Genomic DNA, 25,283 nt, shown 5'->3' with positions numbered 1-25,283 from the left:
CCCTCGATCCTCCCGCTGACTGACCCGCAGGCAGGCATCGCGGGTGCCGGACAACCTCGGGCGGCGGTGGAACCAGGCGCTGGAGACCCTGGGGACCTGGTGGGTCCGCACGCGGGCCGCGACGAACTGGCATCCGTGGGAGTCGGGCACAGCTGACCACCACCCCCCAGCAGCTCGCTGCGATGGTGGCTGGCGTGAGTCTCCTGCTGCGCGCCCTGCCGCTGCTGCTGTGGGGCTGCCAGGACGCACAGCCCACCCAGCACGGACTCCCGGAGCTGCGCCAGGAGGCAGAGGTACCGGGTGTGCCTAGCGGAGAGGGGGACATCACCCGCGGTCCCCTCTAAGCGACCATTTGTGTCCCTTTGCTCTGACAAGCTTACAAAGAGACGGGACAGAGTTACTCCCTAAGCCAGAGTTGTTGGGACCACACAGGCCTGCAACCCCGCATTAACTAGCAGGGTCAGGACACAGCTACCAGACAGGACGGGCAGGCTAGAGCCCGGAGAGAACCCCACCTTCACCGCTAAGCTGAGGTGACAAGCTGCTCACCCATCAAATGTCCCCACACCTTGAGTGCTGTGCAGAGGGCACTGCTGCCTGACCAGAGTGACTGTGGCCTCCTGGCTTGCGCTTTCCTTCTATTGAAAGCAAGCCTTTTAAACTGCTCAAAACTAGTTCGATCTGTCACACGGGACTGCAGAGGCGAGTATTAGGGAGCTTTAAATAGTGGTTTTGGACGAAAAGTGAGAAAAGAAGAAGAGACAGGTGAACCTCAAAAGATTTCTCATTTCACTTTCCTCGGTTCTGCTTGGCGCGGGTAGCACAGTGGAACCTTTGTGAGGTGAAGTGAGGTTGGTGTAACCGGTGTGTTTTCCACTTTGTGATTGCACTAACAACAATTTCACGTGTGCGTGCATACACACAGACAGACAGACAGACAGACAGACAGACAGACAGACAGACAGACAGACAGAAAGACACACCAAGAAGCATCTGTTTCGTTTCTCAAGAATGGGACCTAGGTCTCCACTATTGTAAGAAGAGATGGGAATAAGCTTTCAACATTTGAGTCCAGCTTCTGTGCCCACACTTGCTCCCCTGCCCTGCTTCTCCTATTTTCACTAGCTCCCATTACTGCTGGGGAATATCTGGAAATGACCTTGTCTTGACAGGTAATCCTGTCTTGGACTCATTCAGCTCTTCCCTTTGCAATAGAGGAGGCAACGCTCTCCTTTCACATATAAGGATTTGCTTGTCTCTCTGGATTTACTCTTACAGCATCAAGAGTCCTAAGGTCCCAGGAGAAGGCTTCTGCCTACAAAGCCAAGTCTTGCTATGAGTCCCACCCCTCTTCCCCTTAGGCAATTCCTGGCAGAGGAATAGAGACCATATCTCTGCTGCCCATGCCTGTGGTGGCCCCAGATGGTGAGAATTTCATCTTGGGGTGTGCTTGGGAAACTTAGTATCTAGCAGACTGAGGAGTCCCTTTCTATCTGTTTAACATAAATTGGGGGAAGGGGATTTTAAGCTCTGGGGAAAAAAAAGTTTTAAAAGTATACATGCGCCGGGCGTGGTGGTGCACGCCTTTAATCCCAGCACTTGGGAGGCAGAGGCAGGCGGATATCTGAGTTCGAGGCCAGCCTGGTCTACAGAGTGAGTTCCAGGACAGCCAAGACTACACAGAGAAACCCTGTCTGGAAAAAACAACAACAACAAAAAAAAGTATACATGCTCTGGAAATGTATAGTGTGCATCTCTGTGTGTCTGTGCAAGAACACAGAGTCTATCTGTGTCACTTAACCAGCAAGCACCCATAATGCCTGTTTCACAAGATTGATGTATGGTATCATTGAAATTATGTATCTGAAACACTCACCGCACTACCAGTACATAGAAAGGAATCTGTGCAAAGAAGTTGTTCTCAGTGTTGTTGATGTTAGAATTATCTGTATTGTTATCTTAGAGCATGGAGCTTCCGCTTTGGAGCTCATGGCCTGGAGTCTGGCTCTCCAACAGCAGCACAGAATAAAATTTCCAACAGGCAGCAGAGGACTTGCAGCTTCTAATAGCGTTGCAATAACTATGGCTACGACAAATTGTGTCTCATAAAAAGCAGGCACCATGACGCACACCTGTAATCCCTGCATCTGGGAGGCCCAAGCAGGAGGATCAGAAAGTCTAGGTCATCCTTGGCTACCTAGTGAACTTGAGGCCAGCCTGGGATACATGAAGTCCTGTATCAAAAAATCAAAACCAAACCAAACCAAACTAAAACAAAACCAAACCATTTAAGATTTAGTAAAATAAAGTAGTACTTATTAAGTTCGAAGAATCTATAGATCAAATTTTCAGATAAGGCACACCAGGGAAGCTTCTCCCCAACTCCAAAATGTCTGGGGACATTGTCTCACACCCTGGCTCTCAACCAGAGTACTGGGTCGCTGAGGGAGATACAGCCCTCACAGATGGGAGCTCAGAGGGTGAGCCCACCACATCCCCCGGTTCTTGGCTTGGACACAGTTCCATGACTGCAGCGCAGGGAAGTAGAGCAAAGGCAGAGCCCAGAGTCCAGCTGAACTGCGGTGGTAAAATCCAGAGTTTAGAGCTGTGGAAACGGCTGGAGTGCTCAGAGCAGTGTGTCACCAGGAAGGGAGCTAGGCTCAAGGGGGTGCAGTAAGTCTGTATGGGTTCACGGTAGGCCTGGGCCTGAGGACTTCCTGGCATGTGCAAGTTCAGACAATTCAGGGCTTACCAGAGGACAACTGGAATATGACTGGAGACAGAAAACAAAGATTTGGAAATTGAGCAGGTCTGGAGGATATTAGAGGTCCAGCTCAGACAAAATAAACAACAGTTTAATTCCCCAGGTGTCCATGCAAGGCTGCAGTGATACAGTGCGTTAGTGTCGAAGATGGTCTAGTGAGACCAAAGCTTAGAACTGGGTGGACATAGAATACATTGTCCCTTACTGGAATTTCCTTAAAAGACAACGGACTAAATAACCCAGCACACTGGACTCTGTAACACCACATGCAAGATGTTTGACAATAGAACAAGAAACGAGGGGGTAGGGTAGGAAAAATAATTATGCTGTCGTTACTGAATTGGAAGTGCCTGGTGTGAAGTAGAAAACGGAATGTGTCAAGTGGGAAGTGTTATATTGGTGTAATAGTAACTGTAAGTAGACTAAAATAGGCTTAAGGATGTACTGAGATGGATTAAGGAAGTAATACATACGCCCAGAACAAAATCAAGCCTTGCAAAGATCTGCCTCTACATATTTACATATTCTGAACATTCTGTAGAAATGAAATCATATAAAATGTGGTGGGATGGGAATTGAGGGCTTTTTTAATTTTAGGACAAAGTCTCTCTCTGTAGCTCCAGGCTACCTTCAGATTCACTCTGAAGTTTGCCTAGACTTTTGGCTTAGTCTCCCCAAAGCTGGGACTACAAGCATAAACCAGAATTCCCAGTCTAAAATGTGGTATTTGTGGAGAGTTGGGGAGTTTGAACATTTCTAACCCAATAAAGAGTAGAACAAAGCCAGCCATGGTGGCACACACGTTTAATCCCAGCATTTAAGAGGCAGAGGCAGGCAGATCTCTGAGTTCATGGCTAGCCTGGTCTACAGAGAGAGTCCAGGGCAGCCAGGACTACACAGTCAAACCCTGTCTGAAAAAAAAAAAAGAAAAGAAAAGAAAAAAGAAACCCAAACAAAACAAAGAGCAGAATAAATATACATTAAAAACAACCACCAGCCGGGCGGTGGTAGCATATGCCTTTAATCCCAGCACTTGGGAGGCAGAGGCAGGGGGATTTCTGAGTTCGAGGCCAGCCTAGTCTACAAAAGTGAGTTCCAGGACAGCCAGGGCTCGAACCTCCTCCCCCCAAAAAAACAACCACCAATGGTCTCCTGGTGGCACATAACTTGTTCAAGGACGGACTGCCAAAGCTACAAGAGAACTCTCAAAAAAAGTCTCAAAGATTAAATAAATAAATACGTAACAAAAGCAGCTGGGTTTTTTGCGCAGTGGTAAAGTGCTTGTCTAATATGTAGGTAGGAGATCCTGGGGTTTATCTGTTTTATCTGTTTGTCTGTGCCTGTGTGACTGTGCATCTCTGGGGGGGGGGGGGGGGGGGGGGGGGTTCTTGTACATGTGTGTGTGTGTGTGTGTGTGTGTGTGTGTGTGTACAAGCACCTGCCTGTGTAGCCATATCTGTGTCTATAGTTTTTGTTTAACTTGGAGGTTTTGTTTCGTTTTTATTGAGACAGGGTCTTGCTTTGTAGCTCAGACTAGCCTTAAGCTTGTGATCCTCCTGCTCTAACCTCCCAGTGTTGGGATTGTAGGTCATGTCCACTTGAATGTGTCTGTCACATCTGTTCCTGTATCCGGTGTGTCTGTGTCTGTTTCCCTGTGTGCACACAGAGCAATAAAGCTAAGGGCTTTCCAGAGTGGGCTTTGCCTGGGAGGAGATTTACTGCTTTGAAAACGTTATGAACAAGTTCATTGTTGTCCAGTTAGGAAAACTGGAGCTACGCACAATACTCCTAAGTAGGAAGGGTACCCAGCGCTGAGTTGCAAGACTGGGTTAATGAATGACATCACCTCCCTGGCCCCCATTCCCAGCCAGGTTCTGTCCTATGTTAGGCGACAAACTCTCCCAAGGGATCTATCTACCCTTAGCTTTGTTTGGATCTTTTTTTACAACAACCAGACTACTAAGTGATCTCATGACCCGCCTTCCACACAGTGACCTCCCCATATCTGCACAGCAACCCCCAGTGTGCAGTACAAGAAGCTGGACTGTTTATTTCTCCGGAGACTTTCTTAGGCTTCTGTAGAGTGTTGACGCCAAGATGTAGTGTCTTTCTCATACCCCAGAGCCATTCATTTGACTTTTGTGAGTCAGAAACTAGAAGCCTGGGCGTGGAAACCAGTCCCAGGAGCTCAGCATAGTGACTCATGAATAAAGGGTAAATAGAAATGCAAGAAGAGGTCCCAAAGGATCACAGAGGACCACAAGTCGATGGAAAAGCATTTACCAGCCCAGCTTGAGAAAAAAAATCAAAAAGTTGTGGAGTGGAAGCAGGACCCCAGTGAGGAGAGTCTGTTGAGCTTCTCTTTAAACGCAGGCATGACTAGGGCATTCTCTAGGGCGCCCTGAGCTTAGCCCTGCAAACCTAGTAAGAACCACATCTACATAAAAGGCAGTTCTACATTAGAAAGAGTGTAATCCTAACCCTTTGGGGGCTTAGGCAAGAGGATTTATAGTTCAAGGCCTGCCTAGCTACAGAGTTAGACTTTGTCCCTAAAGAAAGGGATGGAATAAGATTGAATCTCGATGGAGATTAGCCAGCCAATAATTTCCATCTTGCCTAAGGACAAAAATGAAAAACTCCTTCAGGTGTTATCTAGGCTACACCTGGACAGAACCTTGTGAATGGCAGGACTGGGTCAAGGAGAGGAGTCAGTCAGATGGGAGGGAAAAGCCTAGGTCCAATTCACAGGAGAAGGCTGGGCTGATCCCCCTCCCCCTGCACCCTGCCCTCTCCAAGGCCAGGCAGGAGGAGCCAGGGAAACAGAACATTCTTGAAGCAGACATTGGCGGTTTTGAAGAACACGGTCCAGTACTGTTGGGAACCTGTGGCTTGTCAAATGATCTGTTAGGGTGTGCACAGAAGATTGTCCTGGGCTCCATCTGACAACAATGGAGTCCACTGTCCAAGCAGCTCCTCCTGTCTGCCCGACTTCCCTGCAGAAGAAAACCTCAGCTTCACCTCTAGTATCTCTGAGAGCCACTACTCCCAGGTCCAGGTTGGGAGAGCTGCTTACCTCAATCCTCCACACCCCCACATAGAAGCTGCAGGATCACTAATGCAGATGTCAACAAAACCCCTGGGCTAGTTCTCAGGGGTCTGGATTCAACTATTGGTTCTACCCCTCATTAGGTAGAGTTACTTCGACACGATGCCTGCTCCCCTGACTGTCCTTTAACATAGGAGTAAGTTCACCTGTACTTGCTATCTTCCTGCAAGGTGGCTACAAGGTTCAGAGGAGGCATAACGTCTAGAAAGCTCTGCAGGTTTGAAGGACTGCTTGGGCTCCTGGTCATGAGAGACCCTCTTTATAGAGGTCAAGGCAGAACACCAGCTGCTGTCCTTACATCTTAACTTGGCTAGTACCTAGAGGTACACGTGCAGGATAAGTGGCACCCACCACGTATGTGCCTGTGTGGAAACAGAAACCATGAAGTAGAATATGACATGGAGCCCAGTGTGGCGGTCCACATCTGTGGTCCTAGCACTCAGGAGTCAGAGGCAGGAAGATTGCTGCAAGTTCCAGGCCAACCAGCACCTCGAGAAGCACCCCCTTTTGACAAGAGAAAGAAAAGGAAGAAAAGTAGATGGCCTAGCACATGAGTAAAACAATATGGTTTCTGCATGAATCTGTCATTTTGCAATTTTAAAATGCTGCGTATGTGTGTGTGTGTGCATCCACTTGCATATGTGTATGGGTGTGTGTATATGCATGTGCATGTGCACATTCCTGTGTGTGTGTGAATGTGTGCTCGTGCCATTGTGATACTATGCACCTGCAGGGGTCAAAGGATAGCCTGCAGGAGCCGATTCTCTCTCTACCCATTACTTGGGTCCTGGGGATCAGACTCGGGTCCGGTTCAGTGGTGAGTGTCTACCCGCTGGGACATCTTGCCAGCCTCTTTGCTTTATTTTTGTTTCTGAAATTGATGCAGAGAGTGTTTAAAAGGCTGATGACTAGAGTGCCCTGGCAAAGGTCCCTTCTGCCAATAAAGCCCTGTGGCCACAGAAGTTAAAATTCCGTTCTTAGTGGGACGATGTCCCTCAAGCTTCCCCAGAGCATCTCACTCAAGTTTGTGGTCAGGCAGTGGTCTCCCAACTGATGTCTACTGGGGCAGAGTGGTTAGGCAGTTCTGTCAGAGTATACACACGGGTCGTTTATCTGCAATGACAGCTAGGGTTGGGATAGCTCTAGGGCTCTAATCCAGTCCTACTGTTTGTTAGGGGAATCTGAGGTCTAGAGAATAACAGGCCCGAGGACAGAGCAGCAGCAGGGACTCAGAGCGACGCTCAGTCCAGTGACTCAGTTCTTGACTCTGCCTCATTAGTGAGCTCAGAAATGGCCAGAATTTCCCCCTTCCAAACAGGCTGAGCTAGACACACACCCTTTCATGACAAGTAGGGACCCATACTGGAGATCCTCTAGAGTGGCGGTCCCACCCAGCCTTTGAGCGTGCTCATTTTACCCAGGCACCACTGCCACTCCCAAGGACATTCAGAAATGACTCCCCAGAAAAGTGGCACCATCCTTACACAAGACAGGCCAGGCATGTTGGCACAAGGTTTTAGGCTAAAACAGAGTGAATCACCTAAAGGGCAAGGCCCTCAGCTTCCTTTCCCTTTAGATGGAGCCTTGGGCTACCTAGGAGAGAGAGAACAGGCAAGCAGAGACCGAGGAAGAGAGACAAACAGTTGCTTGAACTTCCAGGTAGGGAGGAGCTGCCGGACACCACCTTCAGAAAGTGGGGGAAGTGATAACCCTGGAGAGACCTCAGAGTCCCTAAGACCCACAAGCCAAGCCTCAGAAAATGGAAGCCAGGAGGAGAGATTCAGACCCCAAAGGAGCAAGAATGAGGCCCAGTGTTCATCCACCAGTCTGGGTCTTGTGGGACTCCTTCGTTCCCCACTGTCGAGCGGTTATCTACCCACCTTATTGCCAGTCTTTCTCCTATGTAAGGTTGGGCATTTCTCTAATCCTGGCAGAGAGACTGAGTCACAGAAACATAGCAGAGAGGGTTAGGACAGTTCCAGGGGCAGAAGTCTGCATATTTATCTATCGCCTCTTTCCTCTACTGCCCAGAACTTCAGAGTACTAACAGTCGCAAGGGGCCCCTTCCTGTATGTCATTTTAAATGTCTAAATATGTATTGTTATGCATAAGCATGAACGTCCATAAATCTGGATGATCTCCATTATAATACTTGAGTGCTGTTATGGAAATATAAATGTCAAATTCTTAAAATGCATTTTTCTCATTCTCTGGTGCCTCAGCTTGGCTGGTGTCCTGGGCGTGTGTTCTTTCTCCTTAATGGGAATTCAGCTCAGCAAAGCCACTGCAGAGGCCAGCATTTCCCCCTCTAACGACCCCTGAACCCTCCTCTGCCCCAACTTGTTGCCAGAGTACCAAACAGTGCAGCCCAGCCAGGAAACCGGAGGCCCCACAACACAATTTCCCCTCCTCCCCCCTGTCCCAGAACTTCAGCCAACTCCCTGATAAAGTCTGGGTGGGTTTGTGGGGAGCGACACAAGGGAGTGCCATCCAGGCTGACCTGTGGCCTGGTCTCCTGACAGGCACTGGTCCAGCTAAAGGACTTCCTTGTAAATTCCTCTTTCCAGTCACATCAAAGAAAGGGGAAGGGGCAAGGAGGAGAGCCCAAGCCTGGCTGAAGTGAAGCAAGTACCAGGTAGCAGTCCCTGAACAGAGCACCAAGGTCCAGGTGGGCTGTGTTCCAAGCCTACAGTTAATTTTCCCTGCTAAAGAAAACTGGTGGAATCAGCACTTGCTGGGCATTTGATTGTGTCTGTCACTCTGCCAGATGTGCATGGCTTTATTATTATTTTTTTTAAGATAGCATCTTACAGTGTGGCTTTGAACTCACTATGCCAAGCTGATCTTGAGCCAAAGACCCCCTGGCTTCGTCTTCCTGAGTATTGTGATCACAGGCATGTACCATCGCACGCCGTACGCATTGTCTGTAGTCCTGAGGATCCTGTGGGGTTCATCTTATTTTCACATTGTAGGAAAACAAAACAAAAGAACCAAAACTAAAGCTCGAAGAAATAGTGTCCTGTCACCTACTAGAGTCAAGGTTAGAAACATGCTTTATCGTCAAGTCTGGCGAGCAATACATGACCTCGCTGACTGAGACCCTCGGTCTCCTTTACTCCGATATTTGTCTGAAAATGATGTGCATTACAGAGGGAAAGAAGAAAACAAGAGTGCTGAGACACTAATAATCAAACCGTCTGAGAAACGGCAAGGCTGGGTTGGGAAGTGGTCTGCTGTCCAGCATGATGCTCCTATGGGAAGTGTCTGGTGGAAGTCTGACAGTTGAGGTTAGGGTACCAAAGATGGATGGGAATGTTTGGCTTGCTTTGTTTGGTTTGGTTTTTTTTTTAATTATTTTTTATTATTTATTTCTTTATCCATCTTGGACTTTTGAGACAGGGTTTCTCTGTATAGCCCTGGATGTCCTGGAACACACACTGTAGACCCGGCTGGCCTCGAACTCAGAAATCTGCCTGCCTCTGCCTCCTGAAGTCTGGGATTAAAGGTGTGTGCCAGCACCACCACCGGGTTTGCTTTCGTTTTTTAAAAAATACTGATTTCTTGTATGTGTATGCACGTGCCTGTTTACCACGTACCTGCAGGAGCCCACGGAGGTCAGAAGAGGGTGTCAGGTCCCTGGAACTAGAGTTATAGGTGTTTGTGGACCATCATGTGGGCACTGGGGACAGAACCTGGGTCCTCTGCAAGAGCAATATGTTCTCTGAATCCTGAGCCATCTCTCCAGCCCTTGCTTGTTTTTTCAAGACAGAGTCTAATACAGCCCATGCTAACCTCAAACTTGCTATGTTTCTGAGCTTCTTCCCTTGATTCCCAACTGCTGGGCTCTCGGGGCTGCACTGAAATTGAAAATACAAAATGGATATAAGTGAAATCAGTGAAGGGGAGACCTGCCAGTCCTTTGTGAGTCTGGCCTCTTTTCCAGCTGTGTGTGTGACCTGAGGCAGCAGCTATGACTGGAATTACTTTGAGTTGGTAAATATAGCAAAGAAAGGTAAAGGTAAGAGAAGGAAGAAATGGAAAATTATTCCTATATAGATAAGCCAACAAAGAAGACATTGGGGCTGGTCATGATGGCACACTCCCTTAATCCCAGCACCCAGGAGGCAGAGACAGCCAGATCTGTGTAAATTCAAGGCCAGCCCGGTCTACTTAAGTTCTAGGTCAGCCAGAGCTTCATAGTGAGACCCTGCCTCAGTCTAGCAGCTAAAGGGCTGCTTCTACTCAGTTGGTAGAATGCTTGCTTAACATGAACAATGGACTGTATTCAATCTTCAACACCACAAAGATCATTCACAGTGGTGAGTGTCTGTAATTCCAGTGTTTAGAAGAGAAAGGTAGGAAATGAGGCCACTTATCTTTATTCAAGGTCATTCTTGCCTACATAGGGAGCTCAGGGCCAGCCTGGGATGAATGAAACCCAAGAAGGAAGAAAATGAGAGTGAGGGAGAAGGGACTTTTTCCTTCCATATCCAAGGTGTGGTTTATGGGGCTTTATCAATACTCCCGGCAAACAGGAAGCCAACTGCACCAGCTCCCCAGAGGTTAGATCTGGTGATGGGTGAGGTAATGAGTCACCCTCTTTTCTCAGCTGACACCAAGAACTTGGCGACTAGGTGACTGTCTTCCATCTATGTGAGGGTGTGCAGGCCATAAAAGGCCGGGGACCATGAAGCATTCTCTAATTGTTCACTTTCCTAGAGGTTCTCGAAGGAGAAGTTGTGGATTTCTAATTCAAAATATACTTCTCTAGAAAGTCATATTTCTATATTAGGTAAAAAGTTGGTATAAGTAAGCACATTTAATGTCAAAGGGCTTTAACATCCTTGCTCTTTAGGAGAAGAGAATTAAATAGAGCTGAAATCAAAGGGTAACTTTATGCAAGACCAAGCAGGGCGGAGCCAGGACCTGATCAGCTCCTAGAGTGCTTAGATGTTTCAAAGCAAATGCAATGCACATGGATGCTGTCTATGTGCATAATGTGATGCATGTGGATGCTGTATATGTGCATAACAGGTACTCCATTTGCTCGGCATGGGGTGCCCCCTGTGACAGGAGCCATGCTTTTGTGACCAGTTCTCATAAAAAAAAAAAAGTTCTTAATAACAACTGCTCTGTAGCTGAGAAACATGTAGCTTAGAGGAGTAACTTGAAAGCTTGAATTCAAACCCAGACCAGCCTGCCTCCAAAGCCCATCCCTGCCCAGCATACCCTGCTAGATTTCCGACAATGCCGGATTATAGGAAGGCTGGATGGTCAGATAGTTTGAGTAGTTTGTCTTCGACCCTCCAGCTAGTCGGTGATGGCCTTCTGGCATTAATGCCAGAGCTTTCTCTGCTGTCATTTACAAATCTTCTTGGGACAGGGAAGGGAAACTGGTGTGGATGTATGTGCCTCAGACCCTTGTACAAGAGGAGACAAGGATGCTGCATGGTGAGAAGAGCTGATGGTCCTCTCTCCCCTAGGCATTTCTGGAGAAGTATGGATACCTCAGTGAGCAGGACTCCAAAGCCCCAGCCTCCGCACAGTTCAGGAACGCCATCAGGTATGACAGAGGGATGTAAGGGGGTGCAAGATACGAGCTCCCCCAGACCCTCCTCTGCAGTCCTTTCTCTCACTTCCTTCTGGCAGAGAGTTCCAGTGGATATCCCAGCTGCCCCTCAGTGGTGTGCTGGACCAGGCCACACTGCGCCAGATGACCCGCCCGCGCTGTGGGGTTGCAGATACTGACAGTCATGCCACTTGGACAGAGAGGATCAGTACCCTGCTTGCTGGACACGGAGCCAAAATGAGGCGTAAGAAACGCTTTGCAAAGCCAGGTGAGTGCATTGAAATCCAACCTAGGCAGAAAAGTCCAGGGCCAAAAAAAGTGGCTGATCTGAGACAGAACTCTGAGAGAAGCCTCTCTTCCCTCAGAGCAGATTATTGGATTTAAGGATCATAATCACGAATACAGATATTTAACTATAATTATAGCTGCGTTGATGAATTTTCATTGTACATATATTCTCCAGATTAAGCCTCATCTAGCCCAGTCAATTCTCTGGTCAGTTTCCTATGCAGGGCAGTTTGTAGTTTTCGATTATATCTTGTTGCCGTTATCTCCGGAAGAGTCTATTCTTCTTCTAACACTTATCAACCAAGATGTGATCCACTTTTATTTTGTTCATAGCATTATTTAAAACAAATAAAACAACTAGTCTTATTTAGAATTAACACACCAAGCAATTCATCCATTTAAAGTATCCAATTCAATGCAGTTTAGTATATTTGTAGAATTGTCCAACCATTACCACAAGCTAATCCCTCCTTCCAGAACGTTTAGTTTTCCTCTGAAGAAATACCATGCCCATTAGCAGTTAGCTCCCCATTGTGCCCTGCTGCCAGCCCTGGCACCCACTAATCTGTTTTCTGTCTGGGGGGGGGTCTGTTTATTTTGAACATTTCATCACAGCCCATTGTGTACTCAGCCCAGTTTCTCCTGTTGGAAGCTGCCCTGTGTTCTCTCCCCTTCCTGCTACTTCCTTTCCAGAGGGGGATTTGAAACCAGAGTCATGAGTGATGCTTCTAACCTATATCACAGTCCTTCTCTCTTCTCCTTCCTCCTTTCCCTCCTCTCCTTTTTCCTCTCCCTCTCCCGCAGCAGGCCAGAGCAGAGAGGACACTGGAGTCTGAAGCTTGAGGCTCAAATATCAGTTGTCAGTTGTCACAACCAAGTCATGGTACTCAGTTCTGATCCTTCCTCCTCCCTCACACAAGGGTCAGTCCTTCCTGGGTTGCAAAGGAGAGCCATTCTGGACTACCAAGTGCTAGATAACCCGTGGGCATGCAGTGGGAAGTGAGCAGGCCCAGAAACACTTGAGCCTAAGTTCTGGGGTTGTTTCTTTCTGGCTGGGTCTTACCTTCTCCTGCCCCCAAGGTAGGAGCTAACTTAGTGCATTCATAGCTAGCAGTTTGGAATACCTGATTGTCAGAGAAATGCGGGATGCCTAGATAAAATTGAACTCAGATGAGTAATAAGGAACTGTATTTGTATTTTCATGTTCAAATTTTACTGGGCATACTAGATTCATCTGTGCTGCCTCTGGACCCTCGGGCCCAAGCCCCTGCTCCTCTCTGTGCACGCAGGGCTGGTTTCTAGTTCACAGAGCTGGGAAGTTTGCCTTTCCTTCTCAGCGTTGGTGGGGTGAGGATGGGGTGGTACATCCGAGTTGGAAAGGGAAATCAAAGCGAGTGGGTGTTTGCTAAGCCCTCGCCACACTTCAGGCAGTTTCCTGATGCCATTCCAAAAGGTAAGCCTTAACAACACCACTGTACAGAGGTGGAAACTGAGGCTTGGAGAGATTCCACCAATTCCTGGGAGCTTGCTTGTGCAGGACTACAATTTCAGCCTAGAACCCTTCCAATCATCAGTTGCCTGCTGGGACTCAGGACTCCACTATCCTTCCCGCCCCCAAACTTCTAGCTTCCCCATTCCTGCCCTCCGTAGCTCCTGCCCTTCTCTAGTCCCTTTTGGGACCCTGAAGAGAGGGTGCAGCAGGCAATACCACATGCAGAGGGCCTGGGGTTATGAAAAAACAGCCGTGGCCAGGCAGGACGTGAGACTAGGACCTCAAACTGGCAGGATCTCCTCGGGGCCAAGGTCGAAGAGGACAGGGTTCCAGCCTACCAGCACACGGGCAGTTCCTTCCTTCCTGGCCCCTCCCAAGGAGAGCACTCTTCTCCCCCTCCCCCAATTCCTGCTCCTAGTCATTCTCCCTACCCTTCCCCCACCCCACTTCACAGAGGATTCTTTTCTGGAGACCTATAACCTTCATTGGCCATTAAGATAACTACCACCCCCCCCCTCTTTCCTGCTGGGGGTGGAGAGGGAATGACCGCAGAAGGAGCCACCTGGTACCATTTGCTAGAGGGTTAAAGGTTTGGTGATGGTGGTCTGGGAGAGTCTAAGAGTCACAACAGGATGTAAGAAAGCCTAGTGCAGCTACTCTGTGCCCCGAGGGGACTTAAAGCAAGCAGCAGATTGTTCTTAGGAAAGAATGGACCTGTCCTAGGTAGACACCTCAGGACCCCAGCCTTGCTTTCACCTTCCCTGTCCCCCTCTCTCCCTCAAAATAATTCCCTCTTCACACCCTAAGGACTGGTCACTGGCTTGAGAGGCAGTGGTTGGGTGGCTGCCAGGCCAAACAAGCTCAAGGAGAAGCATTGCTTTGAATAGAGTGGGGCACACCCCACCCCCTCTCCATCTAGGGAAATCTCAGTCCTTGCTAAGCTTTGACCCACCAAGTGATGTTTAGGCAGATGTATAGGCCTGGCATCTCTGCCGAGAGGGTTGCTTGCTTATCTATGTGGTACAGTAGGAGTCCTGGGCCGGGGAGCGGGTGCAGGGAGGGGGTGTCCAACTCAGTTCCTATCTCACTCTGCAGCTGTGGGTAGGCCTCATCCTCCCGGGGTCATGGGCATCCAAGTCTGGACCCCAGGAATCTTGCCTGAAAGTGATGAGGCTTCCATTTGGGATTTCAGACTCTGAGGTATAGGGCCCAGGGGCCATTCCTGTCAAACCCAGAAGCCAGACGTTCCAGCTACTCTGCTCCTGGCTGCACGGCAAACGCAGATGGGTCCAATGTAAATGAATGACCTAGGGCTGCAGCAGAGGCCAGAGTCCCAGCCTTCAGGGAGGATCTGAGGCTTGGGCCAAAGGGAAAGCAACTTAAGAAAGAAGAGATGGAAAACTTATTTGGGCCTGTGACAAAACACACCCTTTGTTCTTATTTGTCTTCAACTCGGGAGCTCTCCAGAGTCCCCAGAGAAGCGGGAAGGAGGTCAAGGAACTTGCATATATGGTTTTTTTTTTTTTGATTGTTGGCCAGCTGCTGGCCCTAGATTCTGGCAAGTCCAGAGTGGAGCCTCTGGGAGGTGGCAGGAGACTGTGAGGGTGGATAGAGCGCCTGAGGCAGGCACAGCTGTGACCTCAGTGACCCCTACTGTCTCTCCATCCGGACACTGAGGTTGGGCCTCACAGAGTGACAGTCAGCAAGAGGCGTGTAGCTTCCTCAGACTCAGCCTAGGCTGTGGAAAAAAGTGAGACTGGACACCAGGGGTTCAGACTGATCCTTGAAGGGGGTCTTTTCCTGGAAGAAGCTACATCTCTATCAGCAGACCTCCCAGACCAATAAATTGGAGACTCTCCTGGAGAAGGGTGGTCTGCCCAGCGTGAGAGCTCCCTTCAGTAGTGACATATCTTTCTGCCTATCAAATGGGAGGCTGGCTGCTCAAGGCAAGAGCTGAGTGTTCCCTATCAGATAAAAGGTCTCCCTGGGGCAGGGCCAACCTATCCTACTGGGCCTGTGGGGACCAGCCTCAGCAGCACATATGACTCACATGGCCTTTCTGGGTGACAGGTAACAAATGGTACAAGCAGCATCTTTCCTACCGCCTGGTGAACTGGCCTGAGCGCCTGCCCGAGCCAGCGGTTCGAGGGGCCGTACGCGCTGCCTTCCAGCTGTGGAGTAATGTGTCAGCACTGGAGTTCTGGGAGGCCCCAGCCACAGGCCCTGCCGACATCCGCCTCACCTTCTTCCAAGGAGACCACAATGATGGGCTGGCCAACGCCTTCGATGGCCCAGGTGCGGTCACAAAGCCTTCTTCCACACAACAAGGGGGTTGCCTGCCTAGGAAAGGCAGCCTGAGGGTGGCAGTGGAGTTTCTATTCTTGAAAGCACAGCCAAACCAGGTTCTCCTCCAAAGGACCACCTATCACTTCATCTGTAAAATAAGAACAACAGGCCCTGCCCACGGTGTACCACATGGCTGAAAGGACAGCCAGATAAGGTTTGGTGTAGAAAGCACTTTGCTAACTCTAGAGTATGCTGGGTTCTTGGAGAACATTCAGGAATCCTGTCAATTCCTGCTTCTAGACAGGCCTGTGCTGCTGCTGTTCTCCAGAGTCGGCTTTCATAAGATATCCCGAGTCCCCCATCAGCCCCTTCCTCCCCTGTTCCCTGATAACCAGGAGCCTTTACCCTACATTCACAGAAGTGCTTCAGAGATCATAGCCACAGCCGGGTCCATTTATTTGTCCCCAGCCCGAAGGTTTCCTCTGCAGTGTGAGCCATTCTCCCATTCTGCTCCGCACTGGCCTTCCGAATCTGGCTATGCACTATTTGCGCTCCTCTGTGAGAGCTGAGCAGGCTGAGCAGTGCAGGAGACAGCTGATGTTCCTCCTGCCCTTGTCAGTCCCTGCCGACCTGGGCTCCTAGAAGACAATGCTGAAAGGACTCTTGATGAGCTAACATTGTCACAGTACCATTTGCTAACCTCTGTCAGGGTCACCTGCCTCAGTGGAAGGTGTATATGAGGGCCACGACCTAGAAGCCACATCTAGTTATTTCTGTGGGGACCCAGACGTACCTGTGACAATCACTGAAGAGCTGACTGTCTCTGCTCACCACTACAATGAGCAGGGTGAGAGGCCTAGAGGAGCCCTGACAGGGGGAAGACACATTTTTACAGGAAACTAGATATATCAGCCAGATATATGGCACACACCTGGAATCCCAGCACTACGATGGCCATGAAACTGGGGAGACGGCTCAGTGCTGTGCAAGTGTGAGGACCTGGGTTCAGGTTCTCAGCATGCATGTAACCCCAGCACTGGGGGATGGAGACAGGAAAACCTTGGGGGCTCACAGAATGGCAAGCTTCAGGTTCAGTGCAAGGCCCCTGTCTAAATTGATAATAACACTGATACGATAGTGGAAGGGGCTGGAGAGGTGGCTCAGTGTTTACAAGTGCCAGCAGCTTCTTTGAAAAACCTGACTTTGGTTCATTCACAGTGGCTCACAATCATAACACCAGCTCCAGGTAATCCCACACCCTCTTGGTTTCTGAGGGCAACAGGCACACGTGGTACACACAGACACACATGCAGACAAAATACAATCAATTAGAAAATTTAATGGGGGGATCTAGGGACCCCTACCTTTAATTCTAGCACTTGGGAGGCAGGGACTGGAAGAGCTCTGAGCTCCAGGCAACCCAGAGCTGTATAAAGACATTGTCTCAAAAGATTAAAAAAAAGGAGAAGAAGAAGCCAGGCGTGGTGACACACATCTTTAATTCCAGCACTCGGAAGGCAGAGGCAGGCAGATTTTTGAGTTCGAGGCCAGCCTGGTCTACAAAGTGAGTTCCAGGACAGCCAGGGCTATACAGAGAAACCCTGTCACACACACACACACACACACACACACACACACACACACACACACACACACACAAAACAAAAAAGGGAGGGGGGATTAAGTTAGAAAAGTGACTGAGACAAGACATCCCAGCATCAGCCTCTGGCTTGCATACATAGGTGAGCATACATGCAACATACATGCATTCATACACACACAAACAGCATAATAAGACCCTGTCCAAATAAAGGCTGGTGGTGGTATGACTCATGGGTATGGGTGAAGGTGCTTGTCCTTGCTGCCAACCCTGCAGACCTAAGTTTGATCCCTGGGATCCACACGGTAGAAGATGAGAATTGAGTTCCTCGGGTTGTCTTCTGATCCCCACATGGCACATCTGACACACTTAAAACAATTAAACAAACAAACAAAGATCCAGAGTCTCTCTAATGTAGCCCCTGATGGCCTTGAACTCCACACATAGAAGCACATTGTTAAATCTGCAGATTCCTGAACAGAACACACCAAGTTCTATGCCAAGGTTAGGAAGCCTCGAACTCAGAAATCCACCTGCCTCTGCCTCCCAAGTGCTGGGATTAAAGGTGTGCGCCACCAACCGCCCAGCTTCAGATCAGGAATCTTATCAGAGAGGTTAAGCTATCTGTCCAACGTCACACAGTAAAAAGTAAATCTAGTATTGGAACTCAAGCAGTTTGGCCCCTAGCGGAATCTATAGTGTAGAAGAGGAAGTTCCTCTTAAGACTCTGATATTTAGTCACCTGCTCACCTGCCCGCAACCCAGCGTCCATCAGACACTACAGAGATGGAAACTAGTAGACCACACCCCCAACGTTGGAGTTGATGCCTGCGGGAGGGAGTTCTGGGTCTTGAATCACCCGGACCCTCCACATTATTATTCTCAGGGGGTGCCCTGGCACACGCCTTTCTGCCCCGGCGGGGCGAAGCGCATTTCGACGGAGACGAGCGCTGGTCTCTGAGCCGCCGCCGTGGGCGCAACTTGTTCGTGGTGCTGGCGCACGAGATCGGCCACACGCTTGGTCTCACGCACTCGCCCGCGCCACGGGCGCTCATGGCGCCCTACTACAAGAAGCTGGGCCGCGACGCCTTGCTCAGTTGGGACGATGTGCTGGCGGTGCAGAGCCTGTACGGTGAGCCTCTGGGGTCTTCAGACTCTGGCTCCTCAAATAGGATATCCCCACCTCCACCCCTCTTCAGTTCCATGCTCCCGGTCCTTCCTTATCCTGAAGCCCCTAAGCTCCCTTGAAATCTGAATATCCGCGAGTCCTGCTTTCTCTCTCCATCAGGTCCAAGCCATCCATAAGAGCAAACCTCTGCCCTTAGCTCAAAACCCTTCGGTCTCCCACTCTCACATTATCTCAGAAGGTCACTCTTTCCTGGGCTGTTGAGTGGGAGAGATTTCTGGGGATAGTTGAGCACTTGGATAAAACCAACAACCAGGGCTATACATACCCCTTACTCTTTCCTTCAGCATGTCTCAGATCATAGGCGGAGCAGAAGGAAGGGTCTTGACCTCACCCCCTCCCCCCTTCCCATATGCTCCTACCCATGTCCTCTCTCTCCCTTCTTGGATCGTAAGGAAAGCCTCTGGGACGCTTAGTAGCCACCCAACTCCCCGGAAAGGTGTTCACTGACTTTGAGGCCTGGGACCCCCACAACTCCCAGAGCAGACGCCCGGAAACCAGAGGTCCTAAATACTGCCACTCTTCCTTTGATGCCATCACTGTAGGTAAGATGGTCCCAGCCATGCCTGGTGTCTGTCTTCTGTCCTCCACATCTCCAGGGGTCCAGAGCTGAATTACAAGGTGTGAGGAATGGGGCGATCTAGGATATAGAAATCCTAAAACCACTCAGGCCCAGCATTCCCTCAGCCCCGCCCTCTCCACGCCCCCTGCATTCTACCTTCCGCTTGTCTGGGAAACTGGGTTTAGGGCAGACCCTCCCCCACAAATCATCAGGAGGCCAGTAGCCTTTCCTCATGTCTCTTGTCTCGGGATAGATGGGCAATGGCGACTGTACGTCTTCAAAGGGAGTTACTTCTGGGAAGTCACAGCTGATGGCAATGTTTCAGAGCCTCGTCCACTACAGAAAAGATGGCCAGGACTGCCGCCTGGTATTGAGGCTGCTGCAGTGTCTTTGGAAGATGGAGACTTCTACTTCTTCAAAGGTACCAGCCCTGAGTCAGCTAAGATTAAGACGTGGTGGGTGGGTATCCTGCCTGAGGAGAAAGGAGGGGGAGGGTCCCCAACAATGAGTCCCTGGTGAACTCGCCACCTCAAGTTGAACCTGTGGCCCAGAAAGACTCCTTTCAGAGATAGAATGGGGAGCATCCAGTGTCCAGGGTGTTCCGTGTAGAGATTGTAGCAAGAGGACTGCTCTCCAGTCTGAATCAGCAGAAAGACTGGCCGCGTCTGCCCTGGCACCCTGGCACCCTGGCAGTGTGAGGTTGGCATGTCACTTAGCTTTTAGAACTTGTATTTCTTGGATAGGGAGTGTAATACTCAGGTGTGATGAGGAAGCCGGATAACATGCAACGACTGAAGGGTGGACTGGACATGTGGTAATACTGTTCTGAGCCGCATCCATTCCTTCAACCAACGCTGAGTTCCTTGTGTCCTAGGAACAGGAAGAAGGAAGGACCGGGGACAAACACCTTTTCCCTCAGGGAATTATTAGTAGTTGGAGACTGAAGAAAAGTTCAAGCTTTCCCAATCTTCCATTCCACACCCAGGCAGGGAAGTCTGTTTTCCACCTCCCATCCCCATCCTCAGCCTCCTCCTACCTTCCCCAGCCGGGGATTGGGTTCATTGAGTATTCTCTGCTCTCTGCTGACATCTGCTGAACGATGTATAAACTACAACTGGCTCCAAGGAGCCTGTCTAGGTCTCGGAATAGAAAAGAGTAGGGACCAGGGTGAGAGAGATGGGGTGGAGAGCCAATGAGTGAACGAGTGAACGCCTCCAGCTCACTATGGTTCTCAATGCCCCACAGGGAATCGTTGTTGGAGGTTCCAGGGCACGAAGTCCGTGTGGGGGTTCGCACAACTCTGCCGGTCAGGTGGTCTACCCCGACACCCGGACGCAGCTCTCTTCTTCCCACCTCTGCGCCGCCTAGTCCTCTTCAAGGGTTCCCGCTACTACGTGCTAGCTCGAGGAGGGATGCAAGTGGAGCCCTACTATCCCCGCAGCCTGCGAGACTGGGCCGGTGTCCCTGAGGAGGTCAGCGGCGCCCTGCCAAGGCCGGATGGCTCCATTATCTTCTTCAGAGATGACCACTATTGGCATTTGGATCAAGCCAAACTGCGGGTGACCAGCTCCGGTCGCTGGGCCACCGAGCTGTCCTGGATGGGCTGTTGGAATGCCAACTCAGGAGGTGCCCTGTTCTGAAGGCTCCCCATCACTGAATGAACCGTGGTTGCGCCTCCTGAGGGTGGAGCCTGTCTAGGAAGCCCCTGGACTTTGCAAGAACCTCTTGAGCAGTAAGGACTCCAAGCAGGAAATCAATCAGCATTTGTTCTCCGGGATGGAAAGAGAACTAGGGTTCCCATAGCCTTTTTCCCTCAAAGACCTTTTTCCTTCCCACTAGTGTGTGTATGTGGGAAGGTGGTGAAGATGAAGGATCTGGTGAAGATGTTGTACCATGCCCACAGTGCTGAGTCCCGGGAAGATCAAAACTCAGCTGAGGTTGGAGACTGTGTCTGCAGGACCCTCCCTTTCAGTGCCTTTCAGGCTCAGTTCTTGGGGAATCACCTGCTATTTCATCCGAGACTTCACTCCAGTCCCTACCCTCAGCAAGCTGGGATGTAGTGAAGCCTTGAGGATCCCCCACTGTCAGAGGCTCTCTGTTGGTTCAGGAGGCAGAGCAGGAGGGACTGTGTTCCTTCTGGGCCTGACATTGTCTGGGCTAATGAAGAAGCACCCCCCAGCTGGTCAACGTAGAGGTGCAGCAGACTTCCCTAGATAGAATTGTCTACCCTTCTCAATAGAAGCACATGGGTACCTGGTGCTGGAAACACAAGGACCATGCGCTTACATCCAACCCAGGGACAGCCAGCTGTGTATGGTTATCATGGAGAGACAGGGTGAACCTCTCTTCAAAATTCAGGACATTTTCACCCCATTTGCCTCCAAGTTGGACATCTTGAGCATCAGGAAGATGAAAGAGGGCCCTTGGGGGGTTCACTCAAGATGTAGCCTCCATTGCTATCTTCAGGCTGTGTGAAGCCCGTTTGCCCGCAATGGCCCCGTTCTCCAAGGCCACACAGGCAGCATTCTGAAGCTCATGCAGTCTAGCAAGAATAGCTGGGATTCCTGGAGAAGGAACCAGCTCCCTGCCTTCCCCTTTTGTCTCAGCCTGTCTCAGTATTAATTTTAGCATCTGGATCTCCAGCCCTCTCTCCTCCCTCTCCACCTACCAGTGCACACACACACACACACACACACACACACACACACGCACGCACAATGACCACCAACAGCCAGCTCTCAGGGAGGGGAGAATTCGGCAAGAGAGCAGCCCGAAGTTCCCCAGAGGCATTGCTGGCCACGCGCCCTCCTTTCTTCTCTGTGCAGTGGACAGAATGGCCTTTGACTGCTCTTGGATGCAAGTGCTTTGTACTGCCCTGTCCCAGGGAAAACATGGAGGAACCTCCCTGCTAGCCCACTGCTGTCTGGGTTGTACCCAGCGGGAGAGAAAGGAGAGTCTCATCTTTATCACTCTATTCCACCTCAAGCGACTCTGATTGGAGACTTTATTGTTGATTAGAGGGAAAGAGGCAATTTATTAAGAGGGCTGAGGACACCCCGAGGCTATCTTTCTCCAGGGTAAGCCCGGAGAGAGGCTAGAGGACCTGAAAACGAAGCAGGCAAGGTTGTGTTGAAGGCGTGAGGGTCAGGAGGGCTGTGGGTGCTGGGTACTGTCTGGGGAGGAGTGCCTAGTTTCTTCTATAGTTCCGCAAGACAGATGGAACCGTGAACCGATAGTGGGCCTTCTCACCGGTAGGAGGCGCTAAGGATGGCGGCTTGAAGGGACAGTTCTGTGGAACTCACTAGAGATAGAAGAGTTTGGAGCATTGCGGGCTCAGAGGCTGGGAGTCAATGAGCTCAGAGTTGCCGGTGGCCTCTGCCTTACCCAGGTCAGGGTGCTCAAGAATACAGTGCTCCACATAGGCCGGGTGGCTGTGCAGAGTCTTGCATTTCTTGCAGAAAAGGATCTCACAGCGCGCACAGCCACCCCGGCGCGGTGGCCGCCGCCGCGTCTCCAACACACACGGTTCCTCCGGGGCACCCCGCTTCCTGCGGGCCGGGGACGTGAGTGCTCAGAACCCGGAGACCCTCCTCCCTAAGGCTCGGTCCCAGGTTCTTTCCGTCTCACCTGTCCGCCGGAGCTGCCAGGCCACCCAGCAGAGCGAACGGGCTGAGCCAACCCCAGAAGCTGCTGTCTGAGCGTCGCAGCAGCGCCACCTGCTGGCTGCTGGACTCCTGGCGCAGCGGACTGTAGGACACAGAGCGGGCCTCGCGCTCATCCGCGTCTCGGGAGTCCTCCTCCGTCTCGGTCGCGCTCTCGGGGTCCGACCTCTCTTCCACCGACGACGAGGACGAGGACGACGATGAATCGTCCTCCAGATCCTCCTCCTTGGCCTCGGGATCCTCCACCTCCTTCCTCCACAAAGGAGTCTTCACGCCTGTAGGTGGGGACAGGGTCAATGCAGCCCGCTGCCCTGTCTGCTTGCGTGGGGGGAGATGCCTCCTGCCGGCTGCTACCTGCCAAAGGGCTTCGGAGTCCCAGATTCCCGGACTGCTGCCGAGTTCCTACCCTCTTGAGCGTCCTTGCTAAGGATTCCAAGCAAGTCACCTCGCTTCCATCAAGCTCCATTTTTTTCCCCAGTCTCTGAAGCGGGAAAAGTCGCATCTACCTCAAGAGTGTCTGTGAGGCTGACTTTAGATAGTATGTGGGTAAAGCAGTTTCCTGCTTGGCGTTGGGCAAGCAATCAACGAACATATATTGCCAACCCGGAAGGAGGAGGGTTACCCAACATTAATAAACCAATTGTCATTTCAATAGGTGGTCATTTATGGGTTGTTTTTTAAATGAATTAGTTGTGTATTATTAATAATTATTGATACAGTCTCACTATGTTGTTCTAGCTGAAAAGGAAACTCACTATATAGACCAGGCTGGCCTCGAACTCACAAAGAGCCTCCTGAGTATGTTTGTTTCTAAGTGTGGCTTTCCCTGGTGGCAGGAAGCCCAGTATCACTGGAGGTGGGGTGGACAGGCATAGCTGACTAAACCAAAAATAGGTCTCAGACTTGACCAAATGCAAGTGGGTTTCGGCCACACCAACCCTCTACCCAACACTTTTGTCAGCTCACACGCAACTTCTAATAATAGATGAGGGCCTGAGGCAAGTCCCTCAGCTGACACAGAAAATAAGCAGGCCCTCCTGGGAGGTATTCATCATTCCCTCAGTAGATACTCCTCTAGCACACAAGCAGCCCTGGGACAGCTAGATTTATAGTGCAAAGAAGGGAGCACGGGGGTGGAGGAGGGCTTGGGCTTTGCCCTGGAAAGATCCAGGACAATATCCGTAGACCCATCCATCCGTTTCCCAAGTTGAGAATTGAGCAGAATAATAGTAATGGACAAAAAGGCGCGCGTGCGCGCGTGTGTGACTGTAATAGTTAAAAATTGCAAAAAAAAAAAAAAAAAAAAAAAAAAAAAAAAAAAAAAAACCTTAGAGTTTTTGTGAATTAGTTTCTGGTTTGGTTTAGTGATGTGGGAAGACCCATCGTGACTATGAATGACATCATCCCACAGGTTGGAGTCTGGGGCTGAGTACAAAAGAGAAAGCAAGATGCCCTGTATCCTGCGTGCAGATGCCATATGACCTCTCGCATTGCCACCAGGATTTTGCCATCACAATAGACTGCACCCTCAACGGTGGCGAGCCAGACTAACTGTTTCCTTCTTTAAGCTGCTTCTGTCAGGGATTTGTCATAGCAAGGAGACAAGCAACTGACCGCTAGGTACCATGTGTTCAACTCGCTTTTTCATGGTGCTGCTTCATTCTGGCACCTTTCATGGGGGTGAGGGGGCGGGCCTCAGAGAGGGTCTCTAAATGTGATCAAGAGTACTGGTAGCGAAGGCCATACCTAACACAGCCGAAAGAGGTGCTGGGAGACATTTTGGGAAGAAGTGGAAGAGGGAATAAAGTTGGAAAAGAGGTTAGGGCTTGAAGCCGATTGTCAGGAATGGGAAGCCACGCATGCGCAGTCTGTATTGTAGCATGTTCCCTCCAACAGGACAGGGGACTTCAAGAATCTTTGCAGAAGCTGGGCAGTGGTTGCACACACCTTTAATTCCAGCACTCAGGAGGCAGAGGCAGAGGCAGGCGGATTTCTGAGTTCAAGGCCAGCCTGGTCTACAGAGTTAGTTCCAGGATAGCCAGAGCTACACAGAGAAACCCTGTCTCAAAAAACAAAAACAAAACAAACAAAGAAACAAAAATCATTGCAGAAATAGGTGGTGGCTCATGCTAATGGACTCAGCACAAGAAAGGCTGCAGCAGGAGGATTGCTGAGAGCTCAGGCCAGCATCCTGTGCTATGTAATAGGTTCCAGCCCATTGTTCCTGGGCTACAATCTGAGTCCTGTCTAAACCCCCTCCACTCTAATTTTGTTTTGGGGAGTGGAATTTTCTTGTTTGTTTGTTTGTTTGTTTGTTTGTTTGTTTGTTTGTAGCTCTGGCTGTCCTGTAAACTCATTATGTAGACCAGGCTAGCCTCAAACTCACAGAGATCCACCTGCCTCTGCTCCTGAGTGTTACCATGCCTGTCTTGCCCACCCCCCTCTGAAAAAGATCCTTAGCATGCAGGCCAGAGGAGACAGAGAGGTCTGAACAAGTAAAGATAGGAGAACTGATGGAGGACGACAAGAATATTTAGGGAGGAGAAAGCCGAGGGCTTGTAGAAGCACAGATGGGAGACTGGGAAAAGTTCAATTTTTCTAGCATCACCATGGCGGTGGGCTGGTTGCTTGAGATGGGTCAAGTGGTCCTATCTTGGTCCACGCCCTTTCTAGCCCCACTCACCGTGTTTATCCATTCTTCCCAATGCTGTACTGCCTGTTCCCTCTGGTCAGGGACTGGGATGTGGGGATGCCCAGTGCCTATAGAA

General features: G+C 50.2%; 2 protein-coding genes across 2 annotated transcripts; one reads left to right on the top strand and one right to left on the bottom strand.

Annotated features, from left to right (window-relative positions):
• On the top strand, positions 1-22,309 carry Mmp28 (matrix metallopeptidase 28). The gene is made up of 8 exons (XM_021177141.1): positions 1-293; positions 11,354-11,433; positions 11,520-11,707; positions 15,290-15,514; positions 17,992-18,237; positions 18,687-18,836; positions 19,107-19,274; positions 20,099-22,309. The coding sequence occupies exons 1-8, from the start codon at positions 183-185 to the stop codon at positions 20,491-20,493; spliced, it is 1,563 nt and encodes a 520-aa protein (XP_021032800.1). The 5' UTR covers positions 1-182; the 3' UTR covers positions 20,494-22,309.
• Positions 21,847-25,283, bottom strand: C11H17orf50 (chromosome 11 C17orf50 homolog). Its single transcript, XM_021177144.2, has 3 exons — positions 25,199-25,283; positions 22,481-22,790; positions 21,847-22,401 (listed from the first exon to the last, which is right to left on the bottom strand). The coding sequence occupies exons 1-3, from the start codon at positions 25,209-25,211 to the stop codon at positions 22,155-22,157; spliced, it is 570 nt and encodes a 189-aa protein (XP_021032803.1). The 5' UTR covers positions 25,212-25,283; the 3' UTR covers positions 21,847-22,154.

This window comes from Mus caroli, chromosome 11 (assembly GCF_900094665.2).
Source record: "Mus caroli chromosome 11, CAROLI_EIJ_v1.1, whole genome shotgun sequence".
Classification (NCBI taxonomy): Eukaryota; Metazoa; Chordata; class Mammalia; order Rodentia; family Muridae; genus Mus; species Mus caroli.
The sequence above is the reverse complement of the archived record's forward strand: the minus strand, read 5'-3'. Positions and strand labels throughout refer to the sequence as shown.

Coding starts and splice junctions, on each gene's coding strand:
- Mmp28 (XM_021177141.1), top strand. CDS start 183: ATGGTGGCTGGCGTGAGTCTCCTGCTGCGCGCCCTGCCGCTGCTGCTG. Junction 18,238..18,686: donor GGCGGTGCAGAGCCTGTACG/GTGAGCCTCTGG, acceptor TTGGATCGTAAG/GAAAGCCTCTGGGACGCTTA. Junction 18,837..19,106: donor CTTTGATGCCATCACTGTAG/GTAAGATGGTCC, acceptor GTCTCGGGATAG/ATGGGCAATGGCGACTGTAC.
- C11H17orf50 (XM_021177144.2), bottom strand. Junction 22,402..22,480: donor CTGGCAGCTCCGGCGGACAG/GTGAGACGGAAA, acceptor CCCGGCCCGCAG/GAAGCGGGGTGCCCCGGAGG.